This window comes from Macrobrachium rosenbergii, chromosome 57, assembly GCF_040412425.1.
Source record: "Macrobrachium rosenbergii isolate ZJJX-2024 chromosome 57, ASM4041242v1, whole genome shotgun sequence".
In the NCBI taxonomy this organism is placed as follows: Eukaryota; Metazoa; Arthropoda; class Malacostraca; order Decapoda; family Palaemonidae; genus Macrobrachium; species Macrobrachium rosenbergii.
The window spans coordinates 12,613,617-12,640,124 of record NC_089797.1 but is presented as its reverse complement, the minus strand read 5'-3'; the positions used below and the strand labels follow the sequence as shown (position 1 = coordinate 12,640,124).

Here is a 26,508-nt window from a genome sequence, read left to right as displayed (position 1 = left end):
TCTTCCATGCTCCCCAACCCTGGGAGAAGGAACGCCGACAGGCTAAGGGAGGTGAGAGACGTTGAACAACGAGCGGACGTCCTCGAACGATCCTGTTGACGCATCCCAGGGCGCTCCCCTATGCGCAGGAAAGGCGAGATGAGGACGTGTTCGTCTTCCTCGGATGATGCTAGACCCAGACGTGGTTGGCGTCAATCACTAGAATCTAGACCTATCAAGAGATGCAGGTCCCCTTCCCGCTCCAACAACCCTCTTGCAGCAAATGGAGCTCTCCAGAGAGATTCCTGTCGGAAGAAGACGGCGTTTCTGCGCCTAAACAGAGGCGTAAGACGCATATCTCGTCGGAGGAAGAAGACGTGTACATTACTTCAGTTCACGCTTCTCCCCGCCCCAGAATGGGACGTGTCGCAAGCTGCGTCACCACCTCTTCATCAAAAGATCCCAGCTAGAGTCTCCGAAGTTGTGGAAGCTTTTGTGCAGTGCCATCTCCAGTTGTTTCCCAGCAGCAAGTGGCACCTCAAGTAAAGTTCTTGTTGGAAGTCCAGCAGTCCCTTGCGTCTCTTTTTGACTCTTACAAGTCGCAAGGACTAAGAGAAGAAGCACACAAGAAGGAATCTAAGGACGTCAACAGACCCAAGAAGAGGGTAAGGCAAGAATCAGAACAACAAGACGCTAACAGCCAGCAAGACACAAACTCGCGGCAAGTTGCAGCGCTCATAGACGCTTCCCCGCTACAAGCCGCACGAGTGACGGGAGGGGACAAGGATCGTGAAGCTCCCTCGCAGCAAGTTGGACGCATTTATGGCCGCACAGGACAATGCAGCACGATACATACTCGTTCGACATCGAAATAGCGGATCCTTTGGAAGAGATCTCGGAAGAGGAAACTCAAGAAACTCTTCATGCCGCTGATCTGAAAAGACTCCTTACTCTTTTGGCGGACTTATTTCCTAACGATTTTCAACAGGCCGTACCTCGAGTCCTCCCTCGCAATATTTGATGGGTAGACCCAGAAGTCTTCCTCATTCAAGAAGACAGTGTTGGCCAAATCAGTGAAGAGAGCCTTTTCGACACTGAATGATTGGATTTTTGAAGAAGAAGGAACAAGGAAAGACAACTTTTTCCTTTCCCCCGACAAGATTGGCTTCTAGATCCAGCATGTGGTACGAGACTGGGGAAGCTCTCGGTTTGGGAGTTCCTGCCTCCTCCCAAGGGGACTTCTCCAGACTCGTTAACTCTTCACGGAGAACAGCCATGACAAAAGCCAAGGTTCTGTGGTCCACTTCGGAGTTAGATCATTTGCTGAAAGGCGTCTTCAGAACTATTGAAGTCTTCAGCTTGATGGACTGGACTCTTGCAGCTCTTGCAGAGGTTTCAGATCAGAAGAATGACACGCAAATGCACCTTATTGCCTGTCTCGATAAAGCTGTGAGGGACGGGTCGGTCGAACTTTCTGCCCTTTTCACAGCAGGTGTTATCAAGAAACGAGCTATGCTGTGTTCGTTCTTGTCTTCTGGAGTGACTATAGCTCAGAAATCTGAACTGTTGTATGCTCCCCTTATCTAAACAGCTCTTCCCTTCAGAGCTGGTTAAGGATTTATCAGCAGCCCTTGCGCAACAATCAACGCAAGATCTGATCACTAGGACTGCTAGGAAAGTTCTTCCGGCAAACTTTTTAGCCAGGAAGGACAAGGAAGCTCCTCCCTATGCGTCAGCCCTTTTTGGGAGAGCCCTTTCGAGAGGAAGTCAGAGAATGGCTGCTGGAGGACAACCGTCGTAGCACCCCAAGCAGCAACCCAAATCAAGAAATGATCACAACAACCTCCAGACACAAGTGGGAGCCAGGTTATCCCACTTTTGGCAAGAGTGGAGCCAAAGGGGAGCGGACGACTGGACAGTTGAAGTTTTGAAGGAAGGATACAAGATTCCCTTCCTAAGGAAGCCCCCTCTTTCACAAGAACCGTTAGAGTTGACAGCTACCTACTGGGAGCAAAGCAGCAGCTCTTCAAGAACAGGTGACCCAGATGCTATCAAAAGCAGCAATAGAAGAGGTAAAGGACCTCTCGTCAGAGGGTTTTTACAACAGACTTTTTCTGGTACCCAAGAACTCGGGGGGTGGAGACCAGTTCTGGACGTAAGTCCACTGAACAAGTACGTAAGCAAAGTCAAGTTTGCCATGGAGACATCTGCGTCAGTCCTAGCAGGCACCAGACAGGAAGACTGGATGGTTTCGATAGACCTACAGGACGCGTATTTTCACGCACCAATTCACCCGAACTACAGAAAATATCTGAGGTTTGTGCATCTCGGGACAACCTATCAGTTCAGAGCACTTTTGTTTTGGACTAAGCACGGCTCCTTCGTTTTCTCTCGAGTGGCATCGAACGTAGCTCACTGGTTACATCTAAAAGGGATACAGTTTCGATGTACCTGGACGACTGGCTAATCAGAGCCAGGTCGCAAGCAAAGTGTCTGGAGGATCTACAAGTTACAATGAATTTGACGCAACAGTTAGGTCTGGTAGTAAATCTAGCCAAATCACAGCTAACGCCTTCACAGGACATCATCTACCTGGGGATGAGGATTCAGTCAGTGGTTTTTCGGGCTTTTCCAGCCCCTCTCGCATTCTGATTGCTTAGAAAGGTGAAGCTCTTTCTAGGGAGATGGACCTGTTCGGCGAGGGAGTGGATGAGTCTGCTGGGGACCCTCTCCTCGATCGAACAATTCGTCTCCCTGGGAAGACTACATCTACGTCCACTTCAGTTCCATCTGTCAAGCTATTGGAAAAGAGGCCAAGATCTGGAGACGTGGATTCCGATCCCTCTGGGAATCAAAAATCATTTGAGTTGGTGGAACGACCCCAGAAAACTTCAATTAGGCCTCGAACTTCAACAAAAGAACCCCGACCTAGTGTTGTATTCAGACGCATCGGACATGGGATGGGGTGCAACGCTGGGGAAGGGCGAGATCTCAGGTCTATGGGAAAACCATCAAAAGAAATGGCATATAAATGTCAAGGAACTGGTGGCCATTCATCTTGCACTAGTCCACTTTCAGGAGAAGGTCCAGAACAAGATTGTACAGGTCAACGCAGACAACACCACAGCGTTGGCCTACATCAGGAAACAGGGTGGCACTCGTTCGATTCCCTTTACGAGGCAGCAAAAGATCTCCTGCTGTGGGGAGAAGCGAACAACTTAACTCTGATCACCCGCTTCATAGAGGGAGAGAAGAACGTCAGAGCGGATCTTCTCAGCAGAGGAAGACAGGTTCTCACGACAGAATGGACCTTACATCACGATGTGTGCAACAGGCTTTGGAATCTGTGGGGAGAACCGTCAATAGACCTCTTTGCGACACAGAGAACGAAGAGGTTACCAGTCTACTGCTCTCAGTCCCAGACCAGGAAGCAGTGGCAGTGGACGCCTTCCTCATGAATTGGGAGGGACTAGACATGTACGCTTTTCCTCCATTCAAGATCCTAGACAGAGTCATGAAGTTCAGAGAGTCGAACTACGCCCGCATGACCCTGATAGCTCCATTTTGGCCCATGAGACCATGGATCACGGAGGTGATGGAGTGGCTAGTAGACACCCCAGATCGTTACCTTGTCGGAACGATCTACTCAGACAGCCACATATAGAGAGATACCATCAAAATCTCCTCGCTCTCAACCTAACTGCCTTTCGACTATCGAAAAACTGGCAAGAGCGAAGGGCTTTTCAAGGGAAGCTGCAAGAGCCATCACGAGGCGAGGAGAACGTCCACACTCAAGGTGTACCAATCAAAGTGGGACGTATTCAGGGAATGGTGCAGGAAAAATAACATTTCCTCTTCCAGTACCTCTCTAACTCAACTGGCAGATTTTCTTCTGCATTTGAAAACCCAAGGAAACCTAGCAGTATCTACCATCAAGGGATACCGCAGCATGCTTGCTTCCGTCTTCCGTCACAGAAATATTGACGTGTCGGGAGACAAGGACCTCACGGATCTCATAAGGTCTTTTGAGACAGTTAAGAGGAAGGACAACACGACCCCCTCTAGGAATTTGGACGTAGTCCTAAAATTTTTGACCTCGAATAGGTTTGAACCTCTCGACAAGGCTTCATGGAAGGATCTCACTAAGAAGACCCTTTTCTTGGTCGCTTTGGCTACAGCCAAGAGGGTAGGAGAACTACAAGCCTTTAGCAAGAAAGTAGGCTTCAATGGGGAAAATGCAGTCTGCTCACTTCAACTTGGTTTTCTCGCTAAAAACGAACCCTTCTCAACCATGGCCCAGATCTTTTTCCATACCAGGGCTGTCTCATTTAGTAGGACAGGAAAAAGAGAGAGGCCTTTGTCCAGTTAGGGCCCTAAAATTTTATCTACAGAGGACCAGAAACATGAGAGGTCAGACAGATCACCTCTGGTGCTCAGTGAAGAAACCGTTACCCTTATCAAAGAATGCACTGGCGTTCTTTATCAAGGACTTAATAAGGGAAGCTCACCAAGAATGTGACGAAAAAAGCTTCCCAATCCTCAAAGTCAAAGCGCACAAGTAAGAGCTGTGGCGACCGATGGCTTATAGACACAACAGGTCTATGAAATCGATTTTGGAGGCGACTTTTTGGCGAAGCAAATCTATCTTCGCAGATTGTTACCTGAAAGAAGTACAGACCCAATATGAGGATTGCTGTTCCCTGGGTCCGTACGTGCCTCCGGCGCCGTAGTTGGAGAGGGTACTACTGCCTCTACCCTATAACCTTTTTTTTGTATTATACCCTTGCCTTTTTTCTTGATTTGAACTCACAGGTTGTCTGTGAAGGTTGTTGCAACCTTCCACAGTCTGGGGTTGCAAGTCTAAGTTAGGTTTTATGGAGTGTGTTATTTAGTGATTTTAGTGGGTCAGGTGGTCAGCTCTTTGTCCATGGCTATGCCAGGATAGCAAGGGTGGTGGTCTAGTCATGTTAAGGTCGAGGACCGTGTGACAGCCCCATAGAGACTTTCTACAGCCCCCTGGATGGGTCGCTGGGTCTCTCAAGGAATGCAGGCGAATGAGGCAGGATAATTATGAAGTCAGCTTCCTTATCAGGTAAGAACCAGAGTATGTTTACAGCTAATATTTAGTGTTTAGTAATTATACGAATTCCCAACGGTGTTTTGGTTCTCTAACCCACCACCAATGGTGTCAATCAGCTATATATATGTAACTACCAGGAAGTTAGATATTTAAAAATGGTATTTTCATTATAAAATAAGTTTTTAAATATACTTACCTGGTAGTTACATATATAAAAGGTCCCTCTCATCTTCCTCCCCTCTGAGAACAGGGGCATGGAATTTCTGAGGACAATTGGGAATGGTTCTAAGTACCTGGTAGAGGGCGCTCAGGTATGGCCACCTGACCATCTATCGGTTGCACCTGCCGTGCCATCTGGATAAAGCTATATATATGTAACTACCAGGTAAGTATATTTAAAAACTTATTTTATAATGAAAATACCATTTTGTGTGTGTGTTGTAGACCTTAAAGTTACATACTTTGAGGTATCTGTCAATCAGAACTCTTGGAAGTACCTCGCTTTTTCTGCAATAGGACTTTCTATCAATTTAAAGTCCTGCGAGACAGCCATATGATCTCTTGGGCGTTCACCTTGGTTTTGGCTTGGTGTTCTCTCATATTGCCAAAAGCTGGGGATTTTGGTAAACTGGGAGGCAAAGTAGCGGGGCATGCTCATAGACGCAGTAGCAGAAAGAGTCTTTCCATTTGACTCTTGTGTGAGTAAGCTCAAGGAGGTAGTCCTGACAGGAACAACCAGCTTGCCTTTGGCAGGTCATCTGTGGCCACTTGTCTTTGTTTGAGACTCATTTCTCAAGTGCCCTTGAGCAGAGATAAGAGAGGACTTTGCTTTGTGGCTGGGCTAGCAGAACCTCTTAGTAGAAGCTCCTTTTAGCTCTCCATCTCCGGAAATGCATCTATTCTCAGATGTATTGGAGGAGGGTTGGGTTGCACACCTAAACAGCTTGTTCGCTCAGATGTATGGCCAAAGGACGCAATTCATCTGCATATCAACATTCTGGAGATGCAAGCAGCATTGCTAACTTTGCTGGCATTCCTGGAACAGAACCACCTTAGTGGTGTATGCCAACAAACATGAAAGGAAACTTTCCCTTTCTGTTAGTTTTCAAGGCAGATGCACATGGGGGCAATTTGCCTGCTGTTGATCTATCTTGTTTTTATAGCTGTAAGTTATATGTTCTGTACAGCATTTATGATTTTTTTGGCCTATAAAGTAGAAAATTAAAATGTGACTACTGAATGCTTAGTTAAATTGTTGGGGATTAGGCTATATATAAACAGTCAGGTATTTTTACTAGTTTTGATGGCATTTGTAATACAAGATTTTTCGGTTTTAAAAATTTTTGGGAGATACTCAAAAGCTATGCATGCTAGTGATTTGTGATTGGCTAATTTTATATTTTTGTTGCTGAGGTAACATGTCAATACAATTTATGCCAAAACTGAATGAATCCCTGCATTATTTAAAAAGATATTGGGAAATCCCCATTGCTGAAATTTTTAAATATTTTATTGCAGTATAAGGATTTAGAAGAAGTGGTGCTATGGATGAACACTGTTGGACCATATCACAATCGACAGGAGACATATTCATACTACAGCCTCCCATTTTGCATGGGCCCAAAGGAAAAAATCTCACATTATCATGAAACTTTAGGAGAAGCACTTCAAGGTGTTGAACTCGAGTTTTCTGGGTTGGACATTGATTTTAAAAGTAAGTTCAGTTGTTATTGTACCTTTACTGTGTTTTTTTTTTTTTTTTTTTTTTTCTTCATTTTTTTAAGTGTGAATTTGATTGCCTATGCTGCAATTTGTTGTTACTATTTAGAATTTGATGGTAACTGTCAAGTATTTTGAGATTTGATTGTGTGTTTACCAGATGTTTAGAATTGTTCGAGCCATTGCCTAGTTGTTCTGTATCATGTATATTTTATCAGAGGCAAGGGCATTTATCATGTGGCATTATTGTTCTGACATTTAATTTTTGATTTATTAAAAGATGTAGTTTACCAATCCATGATATCACTTGTAAAACCAGATATTAATTTTCACTGTTAAGTGTATAGTGTGTTGTAAAAATTATGGAGATGGGTATAATAATATATATACAAAACCCACAAAATACCCATAACATTGTTTGTTTTTAAAAATAATCATAAATTCTTTATAAAAAATCTGAGAGAGACAGCGAGAGCGCGCAGTGCAGTGTATGTGTATGCTGTGTGCATATATACCTTGTACACACATGCACACTTACTGAAAGATGTGTAACTTTATATTGCTGTATTGTATGAACACTATCCCAGTGCAATACTGGAGTAATTAATGCCAATAGAAATAATGTATGAGAGAGAGATGAGGGGTGGGCCCATAGTAAGTGCTTAATGTTTCCACGTATGATGCTCTTAAGATAATTGATGCTCTTAAGATAAAAGCAGTGTGTGTGTGCTCCTGCTTACCTGATCAGGTAGTGGGGCCAGCCTGGCTGGTTTGGTTTCTGTTTAAGGTGCGAGAACCAAGCCAGGCTGAGTTGAAGAGGAATGTTCTCGAGGCCATTAAGCTCATTTGTGAGTAATGGTCTCAGGGAAGTTACCAAGGTTTCTACTCTGTACCTGGTGTCCTCCATCAAGTCCACACCATCCTTTCTGTTGGCCCCCCTCCCTTCGTGTGACCCATTCTGGAGGATGTAGATTCTCCGATCTCTGGATGAGGAATGATCAAAATAAAAGGAATTTTCATGAGAGCTTAGAGATAAACTTTTCAGCAGTTTTTGAAATCAGCACTTTCATAGTTGTTTAAAATATGAACTGTTTTGCAATTTCCATTTCCACTTATCTGGAAAAATATTTAGCATTCAGAACTATTAAATGTGCCAGGTTTTGGCAGAAAGACCTCAGAGATTTCACAAGATAATGAAAAAACTCATCTGTGCTTTCCAGCATTGAATGAAAAGCAGTTTGGTGTGAAGTAGCCCATTGTTCCTACACGAATACAAACCATCGGTCCTTACATAGGAATTATCATCAGCGCAAGCAGGAACAGGCAATTCTACACAACAAGTTTGTTCGGTAGTTGCACTACCGGTGGGAGGGACAACGGGTACCCTCACCATCTCCCTTTGCTGAGTTGTGCAACCACTTGCCTGATTGCCTTCGTCCAGAGCAGATGCACTATTGTCTTCCTCTGCCCAAATTTTTACCGACTGTTATACCTGCACTTCATTCTGGCGATTTCCTTCCTTTTTTGTTGTGCTTGAGTATTTTTGTACATGAAACTTACCCGTCAGATATATACTTAGCTATAGTCTCCGACGTTCCCGACAGAAATTCAAATTTCGCGGCACACGCGACAGGTAGGTCAGGTGATCTACCATACCCGCCGCTGGGTGGCGGGAATAGGAACCATTCCCGTTTTCATGTCAGATTTTCTCTGTCGCTGGTTCCAGCAACATCTGTTGTTGGTTCCTTCTGCTTTGATTTTCATTTTTCGCTTGCTGAGGATTATTTTGGACTGACCTTTGGTGACGTATTGGATCTTTGGCTTGGCATACGCTTTTGTGGACTGTTTTTGATTTTGGCTTTGGTATTTTCTTAAGAATGTCTGATCAGAGTGTTGCACCGGTGTTTCGTGTGTGTGTAAGGTCTGATTGTAAGGTGAGACTACCGAAAGCTTCGGTAGATCCTCATTCTGTGTGTTCGAGGTGTAGGGAGAATGAATGCTCTTTTGAGAACACGTGTGTTGAATGTGAGAATCTCACTGAACTGGAATGGAAGGTTTTAAACTCTTATTTGAAGAAGTTGGAGAAGGACAGAGTTAGGAAGGCTTCTTCCAGAAGCGCTAGTAGGTCTCTTTCCAAGGAGGTAGATTTAGATCCTAACACTCTTCCAGATTCTCCTGTCACTCCAGTTGTTTCAGCTCCTTCACCCTTCATCGAACCTGTGGATTAGTAAGTCGGAGATGGCTGCTATGAAGGCTTGATCCATTCAAGATGCAGTTGCAGATGCGCTATGGAAGAAAAGAAAGTGATAAGTGATAGTGATTTGTGTAGTGTCCCCAGTGTAGTGGAGGGGGCGTCTGACCGGCTCCGCATTGCTCCTAGGCCTAGACCTCTTCCAAACTCCCAGACCCAGTGGAGGAGGAATGTCGACAGCCGCAAGGGGGATGAAGAGCGCCCCAACGGTCAGGCGTCCCTTCGGCAGCGCCTGTTGACGCCCCAGGCTGCCTTAGATCGCCGTAGAAAAGGGATCTTAAAGAAGTGTTTCTCTTCTTCTGCTTCTTCGTCTCCTAAACGTGGTTGGAGTTCGGCTGAGGAGTCGCGTCCTTTGAAGAGGACTTGAAGGCTCCTAGAGGAGAGCCTTGGACTCTAGCCCTGGGCGCTTTCCTGAAGGCTCTCCTGTTTCAAGAAGAGGACTCAAGATCTTCCTCCTCTTCAACTGGTGTTCAGGAGTCCACCAAGCAGATCCTGGTAGGCCTCCAGGCTCAACTATCGCTGCTCTTGCTGGCTCTTTATCAAAGAGCTCCTCTCGTCGGAAGGATGCCTCTCTTCCGATTAAGTCCTCAAGAGACTCTCTTCTCCCAGCAAGTCGTCTTTTGTGAAGCGTTCTTCTCCTGTTAAGCGCCCCTCCAGCAGCAGGCGCTCCTCTCCTTCCAGGCTCTCCTCTCCTGGTAGGCGCTCCTCCTTGCAGGCGCTCCTCTCCGTCAGGCGCTCCTCTCCTTGTAGGCGCTCCTCTCCTGATAGGCGCTCTTCTCCTGGTAGGCGCTCTCTCCTGATAGGCGCTCTTCTCCTGGTAGGCGCTCCTCTCCTGGTAGGCGCCTCTCTCCTCGGCGCTCTTCTCCGAATAGCGCCTCCCAGGCAGCGCGCCATCGCCGCGTCGGTCTTCTCCTGTTGGAGATACTTTCTCCTCAGTCAGGACGCCCTGCTCGTTCGCCTCAGTAGAAGTTCCTCTCAGCCTCCCTTTCGTCTGTTAGGCGCCCCTCTCCCAGCAAGGGCTCCTCTTCAGTTCGAGCTGCTTCTTCTGTCAGGCGCCAGTCAGCTTCTAGGCGCTTCTCTCCGGATCATCGTTCTCCAGTGGACAAAGGCTCTTCTCCTTCTAGGCGCTCTTCTTCTGATAAATGCCCTGTTACTTCTAGACGTTCTCCTCCTCCTTCTGGCCTGGAGGCGTTATCGGAGGACGATTCTCCTAAGGACATCACAATCTCTGATTACAAGAGGTTGACAGCTCTACTAGTCCAGGAGTATGGAGATTCCCTCAAGCCTGCTTCTCCTCCTTCCCCTGGTTCTATGCTCTCAGCACCAAGGCAGCAAATCTTCCTCTCTTGTGAAAATGCGTCCTACGATCTCCATGAAGAAAGCTCTTAAAGGTTTCGGAGAGTGGCTCTCCTCAAAGAAGGATGCAGGCAAGACTGTCTTCTCTTTGCCTCCCTCTAGGCTTTCGGGAAGAGCAGGAATGTGGTACGAGACTAGGGAGCCTATGGGGTTAGCTCTCCCCTCTTCTGCTGGCTCAGATTTTTCTTCGCTGGTAGATTCTTCCAGAAGACTCTCCCTTAATTCGGCCAAGGCTTCTTGGGGACTGTGTGAACTGGACCATTTCCTCAAGGGCCTTTTCCGCGTGCTGGAAGTGTTCAACTTCATGGACTGGTCTCTTGGGGCCTTAGCCAAGAGAAGTCTTCAAGAGGATTCAGTCAGTATGGAGGACCTCAGCAGTGTGTTGTCTTGCCTGGACAAAGCTGTTAGGGGCGGCTCGATGGAGATCGCTTCCTGTTCGGCACTGGCCTGCTTAAGAAGAGGTCAGTATTCAGCTCTTTCCTCTCTAAATCGGTCTCTCCTTCCCAGAGGTCTTCCCTCTTGTTTGCTCCTCTTTCTAGCCATCTTTTCCCAACAAGAAACTGTAAAGGAAGTCTCTCGTTCCTTGTCAGGAGAAGGCTTCTCAAGACCTTTTAGCTCAGTCGTCGAAGAGGATGAGACCTGCTGCGCCTATTGCTAAGAAGGAGAAGCCCCCTTTCAGGAGCCCTTTCGTTCATCCAGGTCTATTAGGAGGCGTAGACCTGAGAGAAGATCCAGGCCTTCAGGACTCCCTTCCAGGAAGTCCAAGTGAAAATCAAGTCCTCCAGACTCCAGTAGGTGCCAGACTTCTCAAGTTCGCCAAGCCTGGGCACAAAAGGGAGCGGACGAATGGTCCCTCTCTGTTTTGAGGAAGGGTACCTCATTCCCTTCTTTTCAGGGAAACCTCCTCCTTGACATCAACTCCGAGGAGTTATCGGCGAGATACAAGGATCCTGTCGGAGGCAAGCCCTTCTTCTAGCCGTGGATCAAATGCTAGAAAAGTCTGCAATAGAACCGGTGCAAGATCTTCACTCCCGGGGTTTTACAACCGTCTTTTTCTTGTTCCAAAATCCTCGGGAGGGTGGAGACCGGTCTTGGACGTGAGCTCCTGAACTCTTTCGTCAGTAAAGAAGAAGTTCTCTATGGAGACGACGTCTTCAGTTCTGTCGTCTCTTCGTCAAGGAGATTGGATGGTGTCCCTGGACCTTCAGGATGCTTACTTCCACGTTCCCATCCATCCCTCCTCCAGGAAGTTCCTAAGGTTCATGGTAGACGGCAGAACCTTTCAGTTGAGGGCTCTTTGCTTGGACTCTCCACAGCTCCCCAAGTGTTCACGACCATTCTCAGGAATGTGGCTCACTGGTTGCACTTGGAGGGAGTGAGGATTTCCTTGTATCTCGACGATTGGCTAATCCGGTCCAGTTCAAAGAACCGTTGTCTGGAGGACCTTTCTCGGACTTTAAACCTGGTCCAATCTCTAGGACTTCTTGTAAACCTCGAGAAGTCTCAGATGATTCCTCAGCAGGAAATTGTCTACCTGGGGATTCGGATGGATTCTCGGGGTTTTCAGCGTTTCCTCCCTGGAAAGAAGGGAACGCTGCCTTCAAAAGGTGACAGACTTTCTGGAGAAAGACAGTTGTTCGGCGAGGAATGGATGAGTCTGCTGGGGACCATTTCCTCGCTGGAACAGTTCGTTTCTCTGGGAAGGCTTCACCTCAGACCTCTTCAGTTCTTCCTGAAAGAATCTTGGGATCGGAAGTCCCAAGACTTGTCGGATTCCTTCCAAATATCATCTCTGGTAAAGGAACATCTCCGTTGGTGGTTAGACCCAAAGAAGCTGGGTCTAGGAATTCCTCTACAACCGCCGAGCCCTCGCCTAGTGTTGTTCTCAGGCGCGTCGAGTCGGGCTGGGGCGACACTAGGCTCGGAAGAAGTGTCAGGCACCTGGGACACGGATCAGAAGGCCTGGCACATCAATATGAAAGAGCTGGTAGCCATTCACCTGCTCTTTCCAGATTCGAACTTCTGGTCAAGGGATCAGTAGTTTTAGTCAACTCCGACAACACCACAGCCCTGGCTTATATCAGGAAACAAGGAGGGACACATTCCTTCTCCCTGTACATTGCAGCAAGGAACCTTCTGTTGTGGGCGGGGAGAGAAACATCGTTCTCCTCACCAGATTTGTTCAGGGAGAAAGGAATGTGAGGCGGATCTGCTCAGCAGAAAAGATCAAGTTCTTCCCACGGAGTGGTCCCTTCATCAGGAGGTTTGCGAAAGGCTATGGTTCCTGTGGGGAGACCTCATATCGACCTCTTTTGCAACCCATTGGAACAAGAGGTTGGAGAACTACTGCTCCCCAATCTCGGACCCCAGAGCAGTAGCTATAGACGGCCTTCTCCTAGATTGGACAGGTCTAGACGGCTATGCTTTTCCCCGTTCAAGATAATAGGGAGGTAATCAGGAAGTTTAGTTCGTCAGAGGGCACCAAGCTCACCCTGATCGCTCCCTTTGGCCATCCAGAGACTGGTTCACAGAGGTACTGGAATGGATGATAGATTTTCCCAGGTCGCTCCCTCTCAGGAGCGATCTTCTCAAACAGCCCCACTTCAACAGATTTCACAAGAATCTTCCCGCTCTAAACCTAACTGCCTTCAGACTGTCGAAGGGACTGGTTAGAGCGAAGGGATTTTTCGCACAAGGCTGCTAAGGCTATCGCCAGAGCCAGAAGATCTTCTACCTTGCGCCTCTACCAGTCGAAGTGGGAAGTCTTTAGGAGATGGTGCCGATCTAAGAAAGTTTCCTCTTCCAGTACCTCTGTAATGGAGATTGCTGGATTTCCTTCTCTACCTAAGGGAGCAATGTAACCTGGCCGTTTCCACCATAAAGGGGTATAGGAGCATGCTGTCTTCAGTCTTTAGACACAGAGGTCTGAACATCTCGGATAATAAAGACCTTCACGACCTTATAAGGTCTTTTGAAACTTCAAAAATAAGTCCCCTAGACCTCCCAGCTGGAATTTGGACGTGGTCCTAAAGTTTTATGTCTAACAAGTTTGAGCCTCCTCGTTCTGCCTCTTTCAGGGATTTGACCAGAAAATCGCTGTTTCTTTTTCGCTCTTGCTTCTGCCAAAAGAGTGAGCGAATTACAAGCCTTGGAAGGTTCTGTAGGCTTTAAGAAGGACTCTGCAATCTGCTCCTTTCAGCCTCTCTTCTTAGCAAAGAATGAGAACCCTTCAAAACCTTGGCCTAGGAGTTTTGAGGTCAAAGGACTCTCCGATCTTTCAGGACAGGAGCTGGAACACACACTCTGTCCAGTAAGAAGCCTTAAACATTATTTGGAGAGAAAGAAACAGCTCAGAGGCAACACCGAAAAGTCTTTGGTGTTCTGTCAAGGATCCTTCAAGAGCAATTTCCAAGAATGCCCAGGCTTTCTTCATTAAGGATATTATCAAAGAGGCTCATCTTTCATGTAAAGAAGAACATTTTCAGCTCCTAAGAGTTAATGCTCATGAGGTGAGAGCCATAGCTACTTCTCTGGCTTTCCACAAGTCTTGGTCCCTCCAGTCTATTGTGGACTCTACATACTGGAGATGTAACTCAGTGTTTGCTTCTCATTATTTGAGAGATGTTAGTGTGACATATGAGAAGTGCTTCTCTCTAGGAGCTTACGTATCCATGGATTCGGTGCTGGGTCAAGGAGCTGAAGCTAATCCTATTTAATTTAGTGTTATTTTTAATTGTTTGTTGTGTTTTTTATGGTTGGTTGAAAAAGAGTGTTGTAGGTCTCTCTCTCTTTTTCATCTCTATATACTAACAAGGTTAGGCTTGGTCAGGTGGTCGGTTTTGGTTGTTAGCTCCTTGTATTTTTATTACCTAGCTCTGTCATGTAAGAGGATAGCCCCCATTGATATGATTCAGGTAGAGGGCTCTGTCTTGTAAGTGGGTTAATCCCCATTGACACGATCCATAACAGGCTCTGTCATGTAAGTGGGTTTTATCCCCATTGATATGATCCAGAAGGGCTGTCAGTCTTAGGTCACTTCCTCGCTGAAGCTCTTGAGGCATGCAGACTCATAGACAGTATCCATGAAGTCTTCTGCCCAATCAGGTAAGAACCATGGTTTTTGTTTATTCCTACAACATATGTTGTTTTCCCGTTTTTTAGTTCTTAGCTGTCTCTTGCCCTCCTCCAAGGGTGCCAATCAGCTAAGTATATATCTGACGGGTAAGTTGCATGTACAAAAATGATATTTTTATGATAAAATAAAGTTTTGTACATACTTACCCGGCAGATATATACTGATGTCTTCCCCAGCCTCCCCTCAGGAGACAGGTGGAAGAGAAAATCTGACATGAAAACGGGAATGGTTCCTATTCCCGCCACCCAGCGGCGGGTATGGTAGATCACCTGACCTACCTGTCGCGTGTGCCGCGAAATTTGAATTTCTGTCGGGAACGTCGGAGACTATAGCTAAGTATATATCTGCCGGGTAAGTATGTACAAAACTTTATTTTATCATAAAAATATCATTTTTTATATGTCTGTTCTTATTCTTGGATATAATGCAAACCCAAGAATCACCTAAGCTTAGACCTCACTTTTGCCCAGGTATTGGAGAGTGACATTGCAATTGCTTTTTTTTTTGCACCAAGTGCCGCAAGCACGTTTGTTCGATGACTAATACCTGTCCCGAGCATTGTAATTCGTTCCCGGAGCAGTGAATGAGGTTCACTGGAAAGAGAAAACCCAAGAAGGCTGCTCCCCCATCCTTGGAGGGGTAATCTCCTCCAAAGACGCCAGGTAGCTCCTTTTCTCTTCCCATTCAGCTGCTACTTCATCTTGGGGAGAAATTACTCCTCCAAATTCCCCTGATGCCTCGGCAATAGGGGGCTCTCATGGAGTGGCGGGGGCCTATCACAATCTCTCGAGGGCTTCCTCCATTTGCTCCAGAGGGGAGCGTTCTTCCCCTTGGCAAAGGGAGGTAGCCTCTGATATCCCATCTTTTTCAGGTCTGGGGGAGATCAGGAAGACCTTTCAAGATCTTGGGAACCTCTGTCCATCCTTAGGTTCTTCCAGGGGAACCATAGGTGCGGGGCTTGATTGCACACCTTAGTGCCTCAAACTTGCCTCCTGTCTCTTCGGCGTCAGTAATTGGGACTATGGTTTCAGATACGGGATCTAAGGCCGCCGTGACAGCTGTCATGGCACCCTCGATTAATCATCCAGTCCCATCAACATCGACACGCCCTCCGATGTCTCCCAACGTTTAGGATCTTTTCTGGGCTGAATTTATGAAGATGTACAAACATGAACGTAAGAGGACATCAAAGAAGAGGCCCCTTTCCCCTTCGTCGTCAACAGTGTCTTCTCCATCTGCTTTCACCTCCTCCCAAGCTGTTGGCCCAGCATTCAACTCTCCGGCTGGCCAATGAAGAATTAGAGGATTTCATTATAATGACTTACCAAAACACTGTAACAGCTTTTATCTCTTAAAATTCGACACGTCCGAGATATAAAATTTCAAACTTTGTTTGGAACGCTGATATAGTTGGCGGGAGACCTGACCCCACCGGATGCCAGTGGGGGTGGTGTGGAAGGCGACCTACCCACTGTCCCAGGTCAGTTTCAATCTCCGGCGTATTGTGAACGCATCTCGCACGTCCGTCTGTCTCAAACTGTTTGGTTTCCTGCACCTCATTGCGTTTCTTTCTGGCGTATCTCCTTGGTGAAGTACTCGATATCCTGTTTATTAATCTAGCTAGCGTAGCTCTGTGAATTTGGTAGCTATGTCGGATTCCAGTTTCTCTGGATCCAGAGTTTGCGCAGGGAATTTGTGCTCTTCCAAACTGGTCAAACTTAAGTACGACCGCCATTCTTTGTGTACGGCATGTAGGGGTCAGGAGTGTTCCCAGGAAAACACGTGTAGTGAGTGTATGGAATGGAGTCAGGAGTTTTGGCAAACGTACAGTTCCCATCAGGTAAAGCCGGTTAAGGATAGGGACAGGAAAGCTTTTAAGCGTAAGGAAGCTAGGCTATCATCTTCGCTGGTGGCATCGGCGTCATCTACCTTACAGGCTGTTCCTCCCTCCTCTCCTACCCCCTCCTCTACCGCTGCTCTTTCCCCACCTTATATTCCCCCCTTTTCTTCACCAGCTTCCCAGTATGTTTTCCCTAAAGCCAAGCCCAGCCTCGAGGCTGATAAATCAGAATTCGTGCTTTTTAGAAATCAAATGGAAGCGCAAATGAACGGTTTCATGGAGTCGGTCTTAAGTTTACTGAGTTCGCACCATAGTCCGACCGTTAGGGCGGGTGATGACGTCAGTGTTAGTGATAACAATGTTGTTGTTCTTGATCATGCTTCAGGCGAGTCTGCTCGTTTTTCTGACTCTTTTGAGCAAAGGCAGCTGTCCCACTCGCCTTCTGAGGCTAGAAGACAGTCCGGCGCTGGCGAAAAGGTCAGAAATTCTTGCCCACGAGCAGGCTCGTCCTCTAAGGCACAGGAAAGCCTTAGCCCTGGTGGTGAAAGTAGTAAGCTTGACTCGTCTGCGAAGTGTCGAAAAGATTCGGGAAGCCGCAAAAGTGTTTCTCCATCGACGCATCAATCTTCTCGCCGTCGCCGACATCACAGGATCGTGTCCCCGGGATCTTCGTCAAGACGGTCGTCATCGAAGCAGCACTACCTAAGGTTAAGTTCTTCAGGGGAGAGTAGCAGCAGTTCATCTTCAGTCTCTTCATCTTCCAGCTCTTCAGATCCTCCCCCTCCTCGTCATCGCAAGTGGGATCATGCCTCTCGACCCTTAAAGAGGCACTCTTCGGATAATTCCTGCCCTAGGGTTACTAAACTCTTTAAGAAAAGGACAGCTAGCCCTGTACCTGGTTACTCAGGGTGGGGTTCCGATCAAGAAGATACATTCCACACGCTCCCTTCCAGGTCACCTAGAGCAGTCAAGATGCCTAGCCCTCTCCAGAGAGGTCGGCCTCAAGTGCCCGGCCTCTTCCTTCCTCCTCCCCACAGGAAGCGTCGGCTCCTTTGGCTTCATCCTCGCCTTCACAGGAATCTATTCTGCTGGAAGAGAAACTAGAAAAGGTGGTCCATGTCCTTGGTATTCCTGGGGTCAAGAAGCCGTTCCTCCCCAAATCCTGGACGATCTGGGCACGGAACCGATTCTTTCTGGTGAAGAGGAAGGTCCCGTTGAATCAGTGCCTTCTTCTCATTACGCTTCTCTACTCAGCTTTCTGCTGCAGTCATACCCTCAACATTTTCAGCCAACAGCCCCCACCTCCACGTTGCGTCTGGGAAAACAATGCCCTACCACTTCCCTTCCCAAATTAGTACTCTCCACCGCCTCCAAGAAAGCATTAAAAGAAGTAGAGGCTTGGTTGGAAGCTAAGAGATCCTCGGGTAAGTCGTCGTTTGCGTACCCTCCTTCAAACCTGTCGAAAAGGAGGCAAAATTATTACAGCACAGGAACTTCTCCTTCACTGGGCTCTGCAATTTCAGCACAAGGGGGCTTTGGCTCCCTTGTGGACCCTTCAAGACGCATTTCCTTTGAGGCGGCCAAGACCTTCTTTTCTGCCCTGGATGTAGAACATTTTTCCAAGAACCTGTACAAGCTCCTAGAGATTGTCAGCTTTCTCGATTGGTCAATGGGAGCTATGTTTAAGCAGGTGGAGCAGGCTAATGTCGCAGAAGACGTCTTGGAGAGAATCACGGGATTCCTTTCCTGCACCGACATTGCTATCCATGATGCGGCAGGCGAACTTTCCTCCCTCTTTGCCATGGCCACTCTGAAGAAGAGGGAGACTTGGTGCTCTTTCTTATCTAAGGCTGTGACTTCTTCGCAGAAGACGGCGTTGATGTTCGCGCCTTTTGACAAGGAGGGCCTTTTCCCAGAAGCAGTAGTGAAAGACGTCCTTTCAGCCATGGACAAGAGGGCATCGTCACACATCCTGTCGATGTCTTCCAACAAACCGAGGCCTGCTCCCGCTCCTTCGACCAAGGTGGTATCTCCTCTTAACAGACATCCGTTTCGTAACTCCAGGCCCAAACCTTACTCAAGGTCCCGCTCCAACTCCAGGGGTCACAAGTTCCCCTCGAAGCTACAAGGTCGTCCTGCCAGTAAGTAAGAATCCTGTCCTCCATGCGCTGGTGGGGGCCAGACTCAGCCTCTTTTGGGAGGAATGGAGAGACAGAGGTGCAGATCAGTGGGTGGTTCAAGTGCTCCAGCTAGGCTACCGCCTTCCATTCGCCCAACCTCCTCCTCTCTCCACTTCTCCCATTTCCTTGACAGCATACTCAGGAGGCTCAGTCAAGTTTTCGGCCCTAGAGACAGAGGTCCAGTCTCTCTTAGGGAAAGCAGTCATCGAAGAAGTACAGGATGTGTCAACCCCAGGTTTCTACAACCGTCTGTTTGTAGTCCCCAAGTCATCAGGGGGTTGGAGGCCAGTTCTCGACGTAAGCGCCCTCAATCTGTAATTAGTGAAAACCAAGTTTTCCATGGAAACGAACCGCTCCGTCCTTCAGGCTCTAACTCGAGGGGATTGTATGGTGATCCTCGACATGGAAGATGCCTATTTCCACATTCCAGTACATCAGGACTCCAGGAGGTATCTTCGGTTTGTTTTCAAGGACAGAGTTTACCAGTTCAGGGCCCTCTGCTTTGGCCTGTCGACAGCCTCGCAGGTGTTCTCCAGGATTCTCACCCCGATAGGTCATTGGCTCCACCTGGAGGGAGTTCGGATCTCCTTGTACCTCGACGACTGGCTACTCCATTCATCATCAAGGGACCGCTGCATGGAGGACCTTCACAGAACCCTAAGGTTAGCTCGGGACTTAGGGATTCTGATAAACACGGAAAAGTCGAGCTTAATTCCTTTGCAGAGGACTCTTTATTTGGGGATGACTCTGGACAGTCTAGCTTTTCGGGCTTTTCTGTCCCCCAAAAGGGTTGCCTCCTGCCTTCAGACGGTGGAGAAGTTCCTCCTCGTGGACAGTTGCTCCGCCCGGCAGTGGATGGCTCTCCTGGGAACTCTGTCGTCAGTGGAACAATTCGTCAAGTTAGGCCGTCTGCACATGAGACCCTTGCAGTTTTTCCTCAGGGACTCTTGGGACAGAAGGACTCAAATGGACTCCACGGTCTTCAACATTCCCCCCGACGTCAAGAGGCATCTTATCTGGTGGAAATCACTGGAAAGGCTTTCGGAGGACCTAGATCTTCTCCCAAGACAACCATCTCTACAGATGTTCTCAGACGCGTCCAATGTTGGGTGGGGAGCACATCTAGCCAACCTCAGGACGTCAGGAGTTTGGTCGAACGAACAGAAGAAGCTGCACATCAATATCAAGGAACTGTTGGCCATTCACCTCGCTCTCCAGGACTTTTCGACCCACGTCTCAGGCCAAGGAGTCGCTGTTCATGCCGACAACTCAACGGCTCTTGCTTACATTCTGAAACAGGGAGGCACCCATTCCTTCTCCCTGTTCAAAACGGCAAGGGACCTTCTTCTGTGGGCGGACAGCAACAGAGTGGTCCTGTTCCCTCGGTTTGTGCAAGGAAAGCTGAACGTTCTGGCGGACCAACTCAGCCGTCGGAACCAGACTCTCCCTACGGAGTGGACCCTGCACCCACAAGTGTGCCTAGATCTGTGGAATGTGTGGGGCACTCCCATAATAGATCTCTTCGCTACCTCCAAGAACCATCGTCTCCCAGTGTTCTGCTCGCCAGTTCCGGACCCACTGACTCACTTGGTGGACGCCATGCTCCTAGACTGGACGAACCTGTTTGCCTATGCCTCTCCGCCTTTCGGACTCATCAGGCAAGTGATAAACAAAGTGAAGTTCCATCAGAATGTCGAACTAATTCTCGTTGCCCCGTTCTGGCCAAGGAAGGAGTGGTTCCCGGACCTGCTAGATCTCCTGATAGACTTCCCAAGGCTTCTTCCTCAAAGGAAGTCGCTTCTCAGACAACCCCACCTAATGAAGTTCCACCAGGGATTGTCCACTCTCGCTCTGACAGGCTTCAGACTGTCAGGAAGCTCATCAGAGGGCGAGGTTTTTCAAGCAAGGCTGCAGAGGCTATTGCGAGGTGCAGAAGGGACTCCTCTAGCAAATTATACCAGTCCAAGTGGACAGTCTTCAGGAATTGGTGTAGAAAAAATAGTATCTCCTCTTCTTCGACGTCTATAACTCAACTTGCCGATTTTTTCATTTACTTAAGGGATTCAAGAAAATTGATGCCATCAACCATCAAGGGTTACAGAGCCATGCTGTCCTCCGTCTTCTACCATAGGGGGTTAGACCTGTCAAATAACCGAGACTTGTCAGACCTCCTCAAGTCATTAGACACAACTAAGACCCCAAAACCTTCCCTTTCCTGGAATTTAGATGTAGTTTTGAGGTGGTTGATGTCTCCAAGGTACGAACCTTTACAAGATCTTTCTCTTAGAGACCTCACTAAGAAATCCTTTTTTTTCTGGTTACCTTAGCAACGGCAAAGAGGGTTAGTGAAATACAGGCCATTGACAAGGAAGTGGGTTTTTCACAAGGTAATGCTGTTTGTTCTTTCACCTTGAATTTTCTGGCCAAGAATGAGTCTCCTTCCAACCCGTGGCCTCAGTCTTTTACCATTCAGAACCTCTCCGAAGTGGCAGGCCCTCAAGAATTGGAGGCTTCTTTGTGCCCCGTCAGAGCCATCAACGCTTACTTAGCCAGAACGGCCAACATCAGAGGAGGTTCCTCTAACCTTTGGTGTTCAGTGAAAGACCCAACCAGACCTTTATCCAAAAATGCCCTTGCTTTCTTCGTCAAGGAACTCATTTTAGAGGCACACAGAAACATTAACGAAGAGGACGCACGCCTAGTCAAGTCCCACATTCACGAAGTGCGCTCAATAGCAACTTCAGTGGCTTTCCGTCATAATAAATCACTTTCGCAGATCACACAGAACACCTTCTGGAGGTCGAAATCAGTGTTTGCGTCTCACTACCTTAGGGAGGTCGAAGTTGAGTATCAGGACCTGTTTGCGTTAGGTCCTGTATCTGTAGCTGGCTTGGTTTTAGGGGGAACACACTAGGGGGTTAGGTTCTTTATCTTACCTTCCCCTTGTGGTTTTTAGGGTTGCTGACTTACAGGGAAGCTAGGGGTGCTCAGTTCACCTGGAGTACCCTCCATTCTAGTTGAGCTGCTGAGGGTATAGAGAAGGGGGATGTATTTAGCTAGTTTTTTTTTAGGTTAGGCGGTGAGGCCCGTTTTCAGTCTGGTTGCTTTCCAATTGCTCAGGGCAAGAGCAAAGGAAAGTCCCCCCTTGTCGTAGTCAGCGGTGTACTTCCCTGACTACTTGGGTTGTTATGGAGCAGAGTAGCTAGCAGTGCTTACGCCCAATGCCTCTGCAGGTAGTGGAGCTTCAACCAGTGGCAGTACCTCCCTGCAAAAGCCCATCTACCAGGTAAGGTGACTCCTACCTTTTTTTTTGTTGGTAGGGATCCATAGGATGCCCATGTTTAGACTTTGTCCCTTTTTTATAATGTGTAACCTTTTGATAACTGATACCTCATCCCCTGCCCTTCCACCTTAAATGTGGAATCAGCTGTTACAGTGTTTTGGTAAGTCTATATAATGAAAATGACATTTTTATGATAAAATGTTTCATTATACTTACCAAAACACTGTGACTTAAAGGCCTCCTCCTCCCCGCAGGGGGGACGTTATCTCAGGTTTTCACTAATTGTGTATGCCGAGATTGAAACTGACCTGGGACAGTGGGTAGGTCGCCTTCCACACCACCCCCACCGGCATCCGGTGGGGTCGGGTCTTCCACCAACTATATCAGAGTTCCAAACAAAGTTTGAAATTTTATATCTCGGACGTGTCGAATTTTAGGAGATAAAAGCTGTTACAGTGGTTTGGTAAGTATAATGAAACATCATTTTATCATAAAAATGTCATATTTATTTCTGGTAATAGAGATTCATTTCTCGTCATAATGTGGTTCGGATTCCACAATAAGCTGTAGGTCTCGTTGCTAGGTAACCAGTTGGTTCTTAGCCACATAATCCTTCGGGCCAGCCCTAGAAGAGCTGTTAATCAGCTCAGTGGTCTGGTTAAACTAAGATATACTGAACTTAACCTCCTCCCTTCTTCTTCTGAGGGTCCCATTATGTGGGCAAACCCGAAGAGAAAGAAGGTGGCGGCGCTAGACCATGAGAAGACCCCTTCTCCCTCTGAGGGTCCCATTAGGCGGACAGACTCGAAGAGAAGGGTGGCGGCTCTAGACTGTGGAAAGGGCCTTGGGCCCTCTCACGGCATGTCTTCCACAGAAGAAGCATGAAGATCTCTACAACTCTCCCCTGTCCCAAGATGGGGGACCAGTGTCTCGGGTGTCCATGGACATCCAAGGCAGGGAATAGAACTCTCCCCTGACCCAGGACGGGTGTTCCCTGTCTTGGTCCCTAGACACCCGAGGCACAGCATGTGCCTTTCCCCTGTCCCAGGATGGAACCTGCACCTCTGGTGTCCATGGATATCTGAGGTGCAGAAGCATTTCACCCTGGGGTCAACCACGACACGGCTGACACCCAGGGCACCGATACCAGACGTCTCTCATGCATAGTACAGAACCTTCTTCCATACAGAGCTCCAAGGCTCTGACCTGAAGGCTCATCCCCATCATGGTAGCAACATTGTGTGCAGCACACTCCCATTCCCTGGTTGATCTGCACACATGGTTCTCCTTGACTCGTGCCCCCGAAGGTTCTTACCCCCTGGGCTCCAACGGACCTGTGCTGCTTCAGTAAGCTTCCAAAGTCCCAGGATTGAGACATGGCCTATAGAGAGAATGTGGGGGTGGAATGTGCAGACGCTGCCCCCACCCGAGTCCCCAACCCAGGACACTGCTCCCATGAGCCGCGCCTTGGATGTTCGGAGAATCGGGTTCTGAGTCAGTGATGCGGACCGTAGGGTTCGCACGCCGGACAGAGCAATAGACCCTCCCCTGCCTCAAAGAAGAGTCCTGCATGTTATTAGGACAGACCATGCTCTTGCCCAACGCGGCGCAATTGTTCTCCCAGGGGTAGATCCCACTTGCGTTCGCTAAAATGAATCTACTCTCCTCTTAATAGCTTTTGCGTGTTTGCGAGGGCATGTGGGTTCTCCCAGGGACAACTCTTGTTCACCTTCGTGTGATGGGAGTTCTTCCAGACCCATACATCTGTTGTTCACAACCTTCCTCTCCTGCTTAGGCTTCGGCCTCTGGCAGGTCAACGAAGCATGCTAACCCCCTCTCACCTGTTCCTTCAACCTCCTTAGGACCGGAACGGACACATGCTCAGGTGTCAGAGAGGACACATGGGGGTTCCGATGAGGGTCTCTCACCTGCCGAGAGATAGCAACTCGGGAGGACGACAACTTGGAAGGTCCTCTCCCCAAGGCTGCGGATACCCTAGAGCTGCAGAGCTCCTACATAGAGATTGTTGAACTGATTCGTCAGTGCAACAATCTCGTGGACGAGACCATTGATAGAGCTGCCATGGTCGAAGCTTGCAGAATCAGTCCTTGGTCAGGTGAATTCTCTTGTATCTGGGAGAGAGAACTTACTTTGAGCCAGCCAATTGTTCAAGCTGCTTCCTCCACCACTACCCCGTCAGAAGAAATTTTACAAACCCTCGGAGAGGCCAATCCCGGCTGCACAGGTTGACCTGGACTTAGTTCGTCTTGGTCCAAGTCTGTCGCTAGAGCAGCTCCATGCGGAAAACCTCTCCCTCTCACATCAGGAGTCAGCGACCTTAAAAACGACTGCCATGGCAGCGTTTCAAGCAGTCTCTTGGATCGACCATTGGTCTACAACAGTAGCCAAGGTTATCACTTCCTCTTCGTCACTCCCCAACGAGGAAATGGCTAACCTTAACAGGCTGTTCCTGTCCAGAGGTAAGAACAATTATTTACCTAGCCCACCAGACAGCTAACCTATGGGCAGACTTGATACTTAAGAGGAGAGATGCAGCTTTCTGCTGAGTTCTGAAGTTTGTAAGTCCTGAATCGGTTTTAACCTTGAGGAACGGACCGTTGCAGGGTTCCACTTCTCTCTTTGACAGGGAGCAAGTGGACGTTGTGGTGGATCGTTGAAGGGCAGATGGCAATGACTGCCTCGTCCACCACACGGTACCAAAGGCCTCAGGGCCTTTGCGCGCCGCTGCAGCCCAACCCTCAAATCAGGCTCGCCCTTCCTCTGCAGGTCCTAGGAAAGCACAAAATCCTAAGGCCCCTTGCAAGATTATCCAACCTGCTTCAGCCCCCTTGAGGAAGGGTGCAAAACAGTATCCCTTTCGGTCCTCTGTCCATCCAGGGAGAGGAGGTAGGGGGAAGAAGGGAGGAGGATGCTAGGGGCAGTGTTCCCCTCCAAATACTGCCACTGATGGGGGGTTGCCTGTCGAGCCATTGGGCAACATGGCAGTGACACGGAGCTGAGTCCCCGGTAGTGAATGTCCTTCAAGTGGGCTGTTTGCTTCCCTTTGAGTTAACCCCACCCCTCACCAATCTTCCAGTCTGTCTACAAACATATGTTCTCGACTCTCCAATCCAAAGACCCTTGTTCTGCAGAATGAGGTGAAGGCAGCGCTGTGGAAGTCGTGACAGACCAGTCTTCAGGATTTCACAGTAGGGTCTTTCTTGTGGAGAGAGCATCAGGGGGATGGAGACTGGTCATAGACCTATCAGCCTTGAACCAGTTTGTTTGCCAGACTCGATTCAAAATGGAAACGACTCAGTCAGTGCTGGCAGCCATCAGGGAGTCTGACTTCCTCCTTACGGTGAATCTGCAAGATGTGTATTTCCAGATACCCATCCATCAGTCATCCCCCAAGACCTCCACTTTTTCCTCAGCGGGACATTGTATCAATTCAGGGCACTTTGCTTCAGGCTGTCAACCACTCCCTAGGTGTTCATGAGTGTTCACCCTTATTTCGACTTGGCCCCTAGTGCTGGCAAACTCTCGTTCGAAGTTGCTTCAGGACAGATCGCCGCCTCGATTTTCGTCGCAGCCTAGGTATTATGATAAATCTCAAAAAGTCAGACCTCTTAACCAAACAGAGGATAAAGTACCTTGGCATGCTGATAGATACGGCAGCAGTGAGAGTCTTTCCCTCAGACTTCCGCATCAGCAGTGAAGTTCAAGGAGGCAGCGCAATTATTCGTGTCCTGACAGGAACAACCAGCTCGAATGTGGTAAGCCGCTCTTGGTCACATGTTGTCTTTGGAGAAGCAGGTCCCTCAAGGGCGACTTCACCTTCGCTCGCTCCAGTAGGAAATGAAGAAGTTCTGGTCTCAAGCAAGGGATCCGTCATTCTTTCCCATTTCTCTCTCGAGAGAAGTGAGACAGGACCTAGCCTGGAGGCTAGATGACAGGAACCTCGTAATGGGATACCAACTTCACACTCCCCCTCATGAGTTGCTCCTGTTTTCGGACGACTCGAGGGAGGGATGGGGCGCACACCTGGAGGAGTTACTAATCAGGTATGTGGAATCAGAATGACAAGCACTTGCACATCAACATCCTGGAGCTCATGGCAGCCTTTTTAGCTCTCCAGCAGTTCCAGGATTGAGTAATGGGGCACTCCATGGTACTCATGAGCAACAATACTACGGTAGTGGCATACATCAACAAGCAGGGGGGAATACAGTAGTGTCTTTTCAGCTTCATCAGTTGATGGTGCAAGTACACGTGTGGGCAATAGTACACTCAGTGGAGTTGTCAGCCAGATACATCCCAGGCAAAAAGAATGTAGTGGCAGACAAACTCAGCCGTCAGGGTCAAGTGGTAGGGACAGAATGGTCCCTACACCCAGATGGCATGAAAAGATTGTTCAATCTTTGGGGACGACCAGTGATAGACCTCTTTGCAACACGGCACAACAGGAAGGTGCCCGTGTTTTGCTCAGTCATCCCAGATCCTTGGGCTGCAGTGGAGGACGCCTTTCATCACCCATAGGACAATCTCGACATGTACGCTTTTCCTCTGTTCTGTCTTAGTCATCAAGTGATCAACAGGGTAATGAGCATCACAAATCTCAGAATGATCCTGGTGGCTCCCAAATGGCTACACGCCGAGTAGTACCCAGACCTGCTGGCTCTGCT

General features: G+C 48.2%; 1 protein-coding gene across 1 annotated transcript in view; it reads left to right on the top strand.

Moving 5' to 3' along the window:
* The window catches only part of TM9SF3 (transmembrane 9 superfamily protein member 3), a 66,208-nt gene that overhangs the window by 4,130 nt on the left and 35,570 nt on the right, over positions 1-26,508 (top strand). The window contains exon 2 of the mRNA XM_067101707.1: positions 6,578-6,773. Within this exon, the coding sequence (XP_066957808.1) occupies positions 6,578-6,773 (196 nt within the window). The remainder of the gene's footprint in view (positions 1-6,577; positions 6,774-26,508) is intronic.